The sequence below is a fragment of the Phlebotomus papatasi genome, chromosome 2, assembly GCF_024763615.1.
Source record: "Phlebotomus papatasi isolate M1 chromosome 2, Ppap_2.1, whole genome shotgun sequence".
NCBI classification, from domain to species: domain Eukaryota; kingdom Metazoa; phylum Arthropoda; class Insecta; order Diptera; family Psychodidae; genus Phlebotomus; species Phlebotomus papatasi.
Window position 1 is genome coordinate 53532844 of NC_077223.1, and position 13098 is coordinate 53545941.

Here is a 13098-nt window from a genome sequence, read left to right on the forward strand (position 1 = left end):
GACAGTTTCGTCGAACGTCGTCAAAACTCGATCACTCAGATTTCTCGACCTCGTTTTGGCACTTTGCCTCTGCTTGTCCGTGAGATGGGGAACAGCTTGAGCTTTATAGTACGTTATCAATCCGTTATTCTCTCTGATTCTCTGCACTAAGCTCTTGGAGATATCCGGCTTTTTGCCCACATCTCTGACTGAAAGGCAAGGTTGCTTCTGGAAAAGCGCCAACACTCTCTTCTCCATCCTCTTGTCTACAGCTCCAGGTTTTCTGCCACATCCTGGCTATCGAACAACAGTCTTGAGTTCCTTGAAGCGTAATATAGCCCTTCGCATCGTGGATGGACACTTTCCGGTGATCCTTCCGATTTTAGCATAGCTCGCTTTTGGATTCTTTAGGTACGTGTCCACGATCAATTTGCGCAGGTTCTCCATTTTTATCACTTTTCTCAGCCAAAACACAACCTTTTTCAATTTTTTTTTCAGAAATGAAAAGCTGACGAAATTCTCTTGAAACGTAAAAAAAAATCAAAACAAAACTCAATTCCTATTGTGACTAACTTCATGGGGTCTCGGTAGCTCAATGGGCAAAATGTTGGCTTTGTGACGCAGAGGCCCTCGGTTCGATCCTTGATCGAAGCGCGTCCGATGAATAATTGGAAAACAGTTTTTCACCGTCTTTAAAAGCTACAAACTGTGAACGCAAAAATATCAAGAAGGAAGTATGATAAAAGATAAGGGAGCAAAGTGTTACATGATTGTCCACAAAAAAATGTAGGAATAATGCAATTAAATTTTAAGCGAAAATCGATTCTGAATCCATTAGAATGATTTGAATTCAATTTTAAATTGGAATAATTGAAATCATAGGATTTATCAGGGACTCTAAGGTCATTCCAATGAACTCAATCATCCCGTATCGAATCGTAAATTCACTCTTTATAGCAGTTTAACTTTTGGCCTAGAAAAAAAGTCATGAAAAATCTATCTTCTATCTTCTTTATCTACTTTAAAAAAAAATTAAAAAAACATTGTCTAGATATCTGAAAAAATAATTTTTAGACCATATTAATGATAAACGATATATGTATGTAGGGGGGGTCCTCCATAGACCAAAAGTCACTGACTCTAAAAGCGGTCTTCAGACTAGAGGTGGTTTAGCTCAGTTCTCGAAGGTCTCAAAATCCTAAATAGCGAACCACTATCATTGGTTTTTAAGAGCCTAATAGGTCATTCATCTTTAATAATCCAACCCTAAGTTAAAATTTTCCAAAAAAACGTGATTGATAAGAAATTCGAGCAGTTAAGTCATTTGGCTAAGCCTTAGTTCTGAAACCCGTATAACCATTCAGCCTCTAGGTTTTATAACATGCAGACGGATGGTCAAATAACGTGATTTTTTTCAATTTTCAATGTTTTCATTCGTGAATCTTCAACTTGAGTTTCCGTTATTTAAAATTTTATGGTGAAAGGACTCAAAAAGTCTAAATTAAGTTAAGAGCGTTTAAGAGTATCTCCTTAACCCATTCACTCAATGTATCAGAAATACTTAAGATAGAATGTTCATATTTTGGGATTAGTTTAGTACAGATTAATAGATGGATTTTTTGGAAAGGAATTTTTTTAAATTTATTATGGGGGCGCGTGGAGGCCCCTGTCAAACACACGTCTTAACGGTCACTGAATTTAAATTCTGCGCATTAATTAATTGCAAACTCTATTGCTTTTTAGATAGAGTAACTATCCAAGAAAACAAATTGGCAACTAGAATTCAAATCAGGAAAGAGGATGGAGGTCAATTTTAACAAATTCGACGGGATGTTGAATTTTTCGTCCGCCATTTTGAGTAAAAATTTTGCATTATTTTCTGCGAAGCGAGAAAAGAGCAACAAAATGTTTTCCCATCTCTGTCGGACTACTTTTTTCCCAGATAATTGAAGGACTAAAGTAATTAAAAATTCATTCCCGACAGCAATTCGGATAAAAATTGCCTAGGAATAAATCATCTAAAGTCACTCAATTTGTGTGTGATGTATAATACCATGGTAAGGGATGGGTTAATATGAGATTTTTTTTTTCAATGCACCTTTTAGGAGAAACGAACAACCCAGAATGAGCCGCCTATTCACATCTATACAGAATTCCCAGCTCCAGATGATTATGTTAGTGAAGTAAATTACCGAATGATCAAAGAGAAAGGTTCAGCGACCTATACTCCAGCTCCAGCTCCTGTTAGCCAGTCATCTACGGGAAGGGAATCAGTGGCTACTTCCCCTGCTACGTCACCTGGAGAAGTTAAAATTGGTTCAGTGTTTTATGGGATGAGGACACAATTGACTAAGCCTTGGAATCAGTGTGAGGTGATTGACAAGTTGCAGGCTAATTTGGACACAGAAACGAGGTATCAGGTGAAGTTCCTGCGACACAATCAGGAGGGAATACTCACGGGGAAGCAGTTGGCATTCTCTGAGGCGCCAACGCAAAAACTTCCCGTGGGAACTCGTGTGTTGGCCATGTTCAGTGCCACTCGTCGGAATCTCTTCTATCCGGGAATTGTGGCTGAGCCAACACAGGAGACCAATAGATTTAGATATTTGGTATTTTTTGACGATGGATATGTCCAATATGTGCATCCGTCAGATGTCAGGAGGATTTGTAGTGTGTCAGAAAATGTATGGGAAGATGTTCATCCAGGATCGAGGGATTTCATCAAGAGCTACTTGCAGGAGAATCAGTACCAGAGAGCAGTGGCTCAAGTGAAGATTGGCCAGAAAATCGAAGTGGAGCGCAATGGGAAGTGGGTGTCTATGAGGGTGGCCAAAGTGGATTGTAGTTTGATCCTGGTTTACTTTGCTGAATACACCGAATGGATTTACAGTGGATCTCAGCGTCTTTTGCCGATATATCGGATGAAGATGGACTCACGGCTGTCAACGGGGAAGAAATTACAGACGAGAAATGAACCCTATGTGAGTTTTAGGAATGTCGTTGATGATTCCCAGCGTGAGACGGAGGAACAGAGTCAGGGAGATGATTCGAGGGTGTCAAATAGATCTGTGGCCAAGAAGAGTACGCAGACTACACAACCTCCACCACCCAGTCAACCGAAACAGCTCATGAATAATTCCACCATCTTTCTGGAAGATGATGATAATCATCCAAAGGGAAAAGTCGTCTTCTATACGGCTAAATTCAATATGCCACCCAAAAGCTATACACCACACATGTGCAATTCTGAATGTCTCTATCGCATCTCCTATGATCTCAATCTCTACAATCCTCTGGCTAAGCCACTACTCTCGGGCTGGGAGAGGAAGATCTATCGGGTTAAGACTCGACGTTATGTCATCTACAAGGCTCCATGTGGACGGAGTTTGAGGGGCATTGAGGAGGTGCACAAATATTTAAGACTCACAGATTGCAATCTCAATGTGGATAACTACGATTTTGACCCATCTGTTCATTGTCTTGCGGAGTATGTCATCGATTCGGCCATTGTACGCCAAAGTGACATCTCCAATAGTGTCGAGACCATGCCAATTGCATGTGTCAATTGCTATGATGAAACTGTGCCACCACCATGTATCTATGCCAATCACAGAATCCCCACGGAAGGTGTTCATCTCAATCTCGATCCAGAATTCCTAGTGGGATGCGATTGCACTGATGACTGCATGGACAAGAGCAAATGTTCATGCTGGAACCTCACAGCAGCTGGAGTCAGATGTTTGACGCCAAATGTAGACATCAATACTATTGGATACACCTACAAAAAGTTGTATGATCCCGTTCCTACTGGAATCTACGAGTGCAACTCAAGGTAAGTCCCTTTACATTTTTTTACTTCGAACCTTCACAAGATTTTCCATATTTTTTTTTTATTGAACATTCCAGAGTTTTTTTAATAGTGGCTTTACCCTGAACCAAATTCTCAAATTTTTTACTTTTTTAATTTTGAAAAGTAAAATTAATAAAACAGCCTAAACAATAATGATGCAGTAGCCTAAACTGCATCATCTTTGAATAGGTTCCCTTTACTTACTTAAATAGGTTCTCAATCTATTTGAAGCGATTCCTAAATCACTCAAAAGATCCTCCAAAATAGTTATAAGTAGAGCTGGCCAAAATATGTATTTGCATGTTTTTATTAAGCGTTCGCAGGCCCTATTCGACCCTTTATCTTCACGAATTAGGCTCTTGTGGTTCTAATAAACCCTAATTAAAAATGCATATTTTGACATATTTCATGTTTATTTGCATATTTGCATTTTTGCATATATTTATTTATTTATTTATTCACTCTCCAAAAATATCTACAATGTACAGTATTGCGTCCACCGCCGTCTTAGCGTTGGTGACCAACCTCCAGAGGCAAACGGTGGAAATCCTCTTTCATAGGTTGTATAAGCTGAAAAGTTATGGAACTCTCATGATAAAAACCCCATCATTACAAATGATTGAAGGTTTTTTTTTAATTATATTTTTGCATATTTCTGAATTTTGTTTAAAAAAAATGTTTTTTCTTGTAAAATGAAAACCAATATAATTTCTATAGCTGTAAAAAAACATTTAAAGTTTGGAATCTAGTTATATAAAAATTTTCCTTTACACTACTTGATCACATGACCCACATTGACAAATTCGAAGCCAACACTCTTGGTCGAGAATCGTATTTTTTTTCTTTAAATATTTCTTAAGAATGTATTAGTTCATTTGCAAAATGCATATGTAAAACTACTGTTTTACGCACTTCATTTCTAAAGCGTAATTTCTGTAGGGGAATGTAGGCATGGTTCGCACAGAGTGAACCTTCAAACGATGCGAATTTTCTCTTTGTTTGCAAACAACTGACCTACCATTTCTCACCTCGTTTCATGAGCTTAACAATGATATATCTTATGGCAAAGAAATGACGAACTAGCTCTTTGCAAACAAAGAGAAAATTTGCGTTGTTTGAAGGTTCACTCTGTTTGAACCATGCCAACATTCCCCTATCTGTAGAAAATTTTGATATTCAACAACTGAAAAGTAAACTTCTTTAGGGGAAAGTGGCCTGTCTTTGAATATTTCAATTTTTCTCTTATTTTCCAAAACAAAAACCCTATATTCTAAACTATAATCAATACAAAATACAACTAACTATTTTAACTTCGATTAATAAAATAGAATTTTTGGTTTGGGAAATAAGGGAGAAAAATACATGTTCAAAGGCTGCCGCATTCAAAGGCAGACCACTTTCCCCTACTGTTTTAATTATTTCTGCTCGAACCCCACAGAGGGGACAGTATCATTTACCCCTCCAATTATTTAAAAAGCTGCTAAAGGAGTTAGAAAAGCGTACTAGTAATGCTTAATATTTGATCTTACTCGCTAATTTTACTAAAGATTTTTTAATTACCATTTTTTTAAAACATATTATCTGTATAATAATTTTAGGTGTTTTTTTTTTAATTTGACGTCGAAAAAATTGATAAAAGGAATGAATTGAAGTTATTGTATAAGGATGAAATGATGTTCAATTACGTTTTCTGTATATCATATTCTAAAAGAACAAGAAATCCTTAGATCGGTTTTTCGGAAAGCGCTTAAAAATACGCACAAGTCAATCACAAGACGGTTCAAATTGACCTTGACACAGCTCAATCATAAAACGGTTAAGAATGTGCTTAAAAACACGCACAACACACGTAAAACAGTTAAGATTGCGCTTAAAAACATGCACAGCCTAAACATAAAACGCTCAAAATTACGCTTAAAAACACGTACAGCACATACGTTAAACAGTTCAGATTGTGCTTAAAACCACGCACAGCACACACGTAAAACGGTCCATGTTAATATGCTTAAAATCACGCACAGTTCAATCACTAAACGGTTAATACGCTTAAAATCACGCACAGCTAAATCATAAAACGATCAATTCGCTTAAAATCACGCTTGAGCTATTTTAAGCGCAATTTTAACCGTTTTATCATTCAGCTGTGCGTGATTTTAAGCGTATCAACCGTTTAATGATTGAACTTTACGTAATTTTAAGCGCATTAACCGTTTTATCATTGAGCTGTGCGTGATTTTAAGCGTATTAACCGTTTAATGATTGAACTTTGCGTAATTTTAAGCGTAATCTGAACCGTTTTATGTTTAGGCGGTTCGTGTTTTTAAGCGCAATCTAAACCGTTTTGTGATTGGTCTGTGCGTGTTATTTTACACACAACTAAGGTCGTTCATGCTGAGGCAGTTGGGATTTGATAAATAATATTAACCGTTTTCTTTATGCTTAAGGTGCGCGCGTTTTCTAAAATCGATCTGTGAAAATATAAGCTTAAAGGTTCTGTGTCTAAAACTAACCGAAAAAGTTTATATAATTAATCCTGTAAAGCTTCTTAAATTAAGTCTTAAGTTTCTAAAATCAATCCAGAAGGTTTCTTGATTTGATTCTGTAAAATTTTTATAAACAATCGTACAATTTCTAAAATCAATCCCAAATATACTGGAACTCAGGCAGCACTTTTATAGATAGCTTTAAGTATTACTTCCTTATATCAGGGAAAGATTTGGATAATAAAAATGTCATAAAATGTAAAATATCATTTGCCACATTTTACAAAGGAAGTGAACAATTAAAAAAGCATATTTTTTTAATTTTAAATACTGAAATAAGATTGGTTGTTATTAAACGTTGTATTCAAGTACTTCAAAATTGACATACATTGTTTAATTTCTTTTTAAATCGTATTCAATCCGTCGACTGGTTTTATATTTATCTATTATTGGCTCAAAATGAAAACATACTACATTTATTTTAAGTAAATCCGAAATCTTAATCTAGAAAGCAAGTTGTGAGATAAACGCATTTGAAGCTTTCTTGAAGCTATCTTGCCATACTGCGAGTTCGGTTTATTACAGCTGTCATTTTGTATATTTTTCAAAAATGTTGCTTTAAGCAATAAAATAGTGCATTTTTAAAGGGTACTACTATTAAGCAACTCGAAAATTCTTTCTAAAAAATTAAATATGTGAAATGATTACTGGAGTCAGATCCTAATAAAAAGTAAATTTCCAATGGATAAAGGTTTTTATATCAAAGTTCTACAAAACACTCTTATTTGGCTAAAAAAATAAATTAAATAAATTCATATTCTTCTTGCATATTTTATGATTTTTCGTGCATTTTTATGTCGCATATTTCGAAGATTTTTTTTTGCATATTTTGGCCAGCTCTAGTTATAAGAATAATAAAACCAGTGATAAGCCCAGATAAGCTTATGGTAGCTGAGATTCTTTACAGGTGACCTCGAAATGCGTACAACTCAGGGTGCTTCTAACTCGGAATGCGAGAAAATTCGGTTGTATATTGAATTTCCGTGGTAAAGATTCGCGTCGAATAAACTGTTCTTGTTGGTCGAAATGGATTTAGGATGAAAGGAACGTCTATTGACACTTTAAGAAGTCGTGTCAGCAGCACCTATTGACACCCTTCTCTGTACCATTTGGAATACGAAATTTGAACATATCTGTTTATAGTAAAAGGTATATTACAGAAAACGTTATATTACTTATATTTTACTAGATACATTAAATAATTTTCAAAATTTTGACAAAAGTGTCAGTACAGTAGGGGTTCCCTGTCGAACAGACGTTCATCCGACCCTAATTGGCTCGACGCGATTCTTTACCCCCAAAATTCAACTTCCAATCGAATTTTCACGCATTCCGAGTTGGAAGCACCCTAAGTTGCACGCATTTCGTGGTCATCTGTAAAGAATCTCAGCTACCATAAGCTTATCTGGGCTTATTACTGGCCATTTTCTATTTTAAATAGTCTGAGTTGAAGAAGTCAACAAAAGAAAAAAGCCAGTGATCTAGGCTTAATCAACTTATAGAGGTGCGATTCCGTTATTGCAAATTTGTATTGTGGCAAACTCGAATGTAACATATTATCGTTATTAATAAGGAAAATTGGATGAGAAATGCATAAAAGTGTCTCAAAATCTTTAAAGTCGATTTTCTCGGAAACTATGAGAGATAGAGGCCTCAAACTTTATGCCCATTTAGAGCCTCTTTCAGGCTTGATATGAGCAAAATTTCACTTGAAAATTAAGAAAATTGGATGAAAAATGCATAAAAGTCGATTATCTCGGAAACTATGAGAGATAGAGGCCTCAAATTTACATTCGTTGAGAACTTCTGTCAGCGACCCGCAAAAATCAGGCCCCGCGAAAATCCGCGAAAAAATTCGCGCCCCGTAAAAGTCAGCGAAAAAATTCGCGCCCCGCGAAAATCCTCGAAAAAATACGCGCCCCGCGAAAGTTCATGAAAAAATTCTCATCCCGCGAAAATCAGCGAGAAAGATCGCGCTTCGCTTAAATCAACGAAAAAATTCGAGCTCCACGAAAATTACGCGCGCCGCGAAAATCCGCGAAAAAAATTCGAGCCCCGCGAAAATTCGCGAAAAAATACGCGCACCGCGGAAATCCGCGAAAGATTCGCGCCCCGTAAAAATCAGCGAAAAAATTCGCGCCCCGAGGAAATCCGCAAAAATTTCACGCCCCGCGAAAATCCGAGGATTACAATAGGTGTGATTAGAAGGAATCGCACTTAAAAGTTAATTGAAATCGATTAATAAACATTAAAGATAGAGTTCGATCCATTTGAATATAGTAAGGGTCGGGCGGGGTACAGTAGGTTGGAGTAGAGACGGATGGAACCACGGATTACTATATTCCTGGATAGTAGGCAGACATTTTTGTGTCCCATAATAGGCAAACAAAGTGAATAAAAGTACGAATAAAGACTTCGTGACCTTGCTTCTTGATATAACTTTATAAATTTGTACTTCTCAGACATTGCGATGAATAAATTATCTATCTATTCTCAAGACTGAAAGTCTCTTAAATCCTACATTTTCATTCCTCAGCATCAAATCGCATCATTCCTGGATGCACTTTTATTTGGTTTGTTTGCACTACTATGAGACACGAAAATCTCTAGCTACTATCCAGGAATATAGTAATCCGTGATGGAACCGATCGTTAGAAAGATCTCGATCTCAGATACAAAATATAAACTAAAATTTCATCGAAGTCGCATTATAAACACCGAAAATACAGTCCGATCAAGAAACATTTTCGATTATAGCTCAGGTCAGGGAACATAGAGAGAGGAGTGCGACCCACCGTTGGAAACGTCTTGACCTCAGCTACAACATATTAAAATTTAAAGAAAAAGCATTGTCTAGTTTTTGAAATAGTCGAGATCGATTAATCGAAAATCGATTTTTCGATGATTGGTAGTGGTGAAACAGGCGAACATTTTGTCATAGTTTGGGCCCGATCGGAAGACATGAAATTTTAGGTGAGATGTTAACCCTTTAACGACGAGACAGTTTTGCGGATCGAAAATACGCAATAAAAATGAAACCGATAGACAAAATTAGTAAAAAGTCTTACATCTAGCCTTAGAAAATCCAACAGAGTCTGATTCGGTGTATTTTTTACCTCTATGAGCGATAGGGACAAAAATAGCCTAAAAATTTAAGTATTTTTTCTGACAATAACAATGAATGATAATTTTCACTCTAATGAAAAATATTATGTTTGAGTGTTATAGTTTCTTTTTCCAAAACGGTTTTGCTTAAAAAAAATTGGAAGTATAAAAAATAATTAAAATTAATTTTCGAGAAAAGAATTTAAAAATTCGTCATTTTTTAGCTTAAAAATTTACTGTATAGCAAATAGCTAGAGATTTGCAAAAAATATCTTAGATTTCTTCAACCTTCTACTTTGCAATTACGTACAAACATAAGGAAAAAAATAACTTTAGGTAGCCTGGAAAAATAATTTTCTTTATGGGACACCGGTGTTCCAATCGTCCTTAAAGGGTTAATGCCAAGCGCACAATAATTTTTGTTATGTATACATGTTTTTGGCATTTGAATGAGAGTGAAAGAGTTCTAAATCTGACCATTTTGCTTGCTTTCATGGGCAGTTTCGAAAACATGTTTACAAAACAAAAGCGTTTGTGCGTTATGCCCAGCGCACAATAACTTTTGTTTTGCTTAATGTCACGCTGTTTGTGCGTCTGTCCGTCTGTTCGTCCGACTGTCACCAGCTCTAGAGGTCAAACGGTAAGAGATAGCGACTTGGTACAAGGATCGTTAACATGCCCCTTATTTCCCCCCAACCTTCCCCTACCCTGCAAAACCATACTTTTTTTTAAGATTTCTCGAAAACGCGTCGTGCGATTTTTTTTTCACTTTTGGATATGTTTTAGAGATTACCCAGGCGGACATTTCGTCCTTATACACTAAGAGAAATCCGAAAAAGTTAAAATAACATTCCGGAAATGTTAATTTTACCCTGCATTATTAATCCGAAATCGGTGTAAATATTATGATTTTTAGGTGTATTGTGGGTTAAAGTTACCCTTTTTCATGTTAATTTTACCTTTAAAAAGGTGTAAAATTAACATTAAAAAATGTTGATATATTTTTACACCTAAAAAGTGTTAAAAGTATGAGGAAGAAAGGTTAATCGCACCCTCTTTTTTTTTCTCAGTGTACGAAAATACCGTTGAATCATGCCTAATAACGGTTTTTCATGGTCAAAGATTAAAAAGACACTAGAGAGCGCATTTATCAAGCGAATGAGGTCATGCTTGGGCTCGTTGGAAAGGTCTTGGAATTTCCCACAAAACTGAACCGGTTCCGATCGGTAATGAACCGGTTCATAACCGATAAATAATTTTTATACGAAATTCAATTAAATTACTCCTGAGGTGTATTTTGGGAAATATTTTGAGTGATTTATAAGTCGGTTCAAATCGGTTGTGAACCGGTAATGAACCGGTTATTTACCTATAAGTAATTTTTGTTCTAATATAATTTTTATTTCTCTTCAAACTATTTATTAACCGATAAACGGTAAATGATGCGAAAGTACTTTCGAGGTATTAGCATCTAAAAGTCACGAGTTCGAGCATTTCGCAAAGCCTGCGACGCTTTGCCACACTTTTTTTTTAAAGATCAAATTTTAACAAAAGGAGAAATAAAACGATATTTTTAGTTTAATTTAAAGGGGAACTTGTGATAATTTTTACTGACCAGAAATGTTTATCCTCTCTATTAAATTACTTTGCAGATGCAAATGCAAGATGAATTGCTTAAATCGCGTGGTACAACATCCATTGTCTCTCAAACTTCAAGTCTTCAAGACGGCCAACAGAGGTTGGGGCTTGCGTTGCCTCAATGACGTTCCCAAGGGGCAGTTTATCTGTATCTATGCTGGGCACTTGTTGACTGAGCAGAAGGCCAATGAAGGTGGCCAGAATCACGGAGACGAATACTTTGCTGAATTGGATTACATTGAAGTGGCTGAAGGGATTAAGGAGGGTTATGAGCCAGAAGCAGCTGAGGAAGACTCTGCCTCTGATCGAGATGACGATGAGTACAATCCGGTAAGTTTTTTTTCTCTCTATTTTCGTAGGTGGAATTTTTGTTTTATAGATTTTTCTTTACACAGCAAAAACGGCGTCGTGACAGTGATTCAGATGATGACTATTTCTCCCTCAATACAAATGTCGTGCAGAAAACCATCAAGACTCGTTCTAGGACAAGGGGATCAGATTCAGGGGCATCAAACCAGGGAATGCCAACTTCGGTGGCTGAAGCTGTAAGGGCCAAAGAGAACAATGGAAATCAAAATGAGGATGTGATTGCTATATCTGATGATGAAGATGGTGAGTGACTGACTAACTTGGAGGGCTTTTGGGAGGAGTTTAAGGATGGTTTATATGATTTTTTTCTTTGTCCTTACAGAACGAGTTCCACAGAGTTTTGTACCGAATATCTCGATCGAGAAGGAGGACATGCCGTCCAAAAAGACACGTGGATTACGTCGAATGTTCGGAAAGAATGAAGATGTCTACGTGATGGATGCCAAGATTATGGGAAATGTTGGAAGATATTTTAATGTAAGTTGCAAAAAAAAAATAATGAGAAATATTTTCTGTATAGGTAAATATTAATCTCTGGATTTTTTTTTACAGCACTCTTGCTCACCGAATCTCTTTGTGCAGAATGTCTTTGTGGACACTCACGATCTTCGCTTTCCTTGGGTGGCTTTCTTTGCGATGTGTCATATCCGGGCAGGTACAGAGCTTACGTGGAATTACAATTATGATGTGGGAACTGTTCCAGGAAAGTTTCTCTTCTGCCAATGCGGCTCCAAGAATTGCCGAGGGAGGATTCTTTAATTTAAATACCATTCCTCCTATTTTTGTCTCCTTCTTTTCATCAATCTAAATAAAAATAATACTGTGTTTCTTGAATTAATTGGATCTAATTTATTTTATATGAATAAGTTCTTGAACATCTTCGTTGCAATTTGAAATTATCCAAAAGTTCGAAAATTCTTGTGTCAGGTTGCAAATTGTCATTTATTCTGTTTCCCTCTAAAGCTAAACAGTGATCCGATAAAATATTTTAGAATAAAGGTAAGTTCTTCAATACATTCTGTTCAACGGATATTAGTCCTCTTCTAAATATAAAAAAGATCGTCCGTAACGTCCATAATCTACTAAACTGATTAAATAAAAAAGCCTAATTAAAAAAATGTTTTATCAACATATTTGTCTCCAAACAACGAAACAGTTAACAGAAAAAATATTCTTATCCTGGATAAACATGTTTCTTTAACATTTAACAGATTATAATTTATTTTTGTAAAAAGACAACACATAAATAGTAAAAAAAAAAAAATGACTATTAAAGGGGTGGCAAAGCGTCCGAGATCCGAGACTTTGCTAGCAGCCCGAACTCATGAGAAAGTTGTTCGTATATTAGGTGAGATTCTTAACAATCTCACCTACTATAATCCTAACAAAATTTCATGTCCTCCGATCGCGCTCAAACTTGGCCAAAATGTGTTTCGCCACTTCCTGATCACGAATATATGGGGGGCTAAGTTACGTTCCCGGCCGGCCGGCCGGCCGTCCGGCCGCTCTTTGGAGCTTAATAGCTCCTAAACTAAAAAAGATATCGACTTGCGGTTTTCGGCAAAGGTTAAATATCGTATGAAAATTGCAACATGGTGCATTGACCCCCCACCC

General features: G+C 36.4%; 1 protein-coding gene across 1 annotated transcript in view; it reads left to right on the forward strand.

Moving 5' to 3' along the window:
- Positions 1-12322, forward strand: part of LOC129801661 (histone-lysine N-methyltransferase eggless) — a 19556-nt gene extending 7234 nt beyond the window's left edge. The window contains exons 2-6 of the mRNA XM_055846921.1: positions 2085-3811; positions 11130-11445; positions 11511-11727; positions 11807-11961; positions 12037-12322. Of these exons, the coding sequence (XP_055702896.1) occupies positions 2085-3811; positions 11130-11445; positions 11511-11727; positions 11807-11961; positions 12037-12243 (2622 nt within the window). The 3' untranslated portion in view covers positions 12244-12322. The remainder of the gene's footprint in view (positions 1-2084; positions 3812-11129; positions 11446-11510; positions 11728-11806; positions 11962-12036) is intronic.
- The last annotated feature ends 776 nt before the right edge of the window (positions 12323-13098 follow it).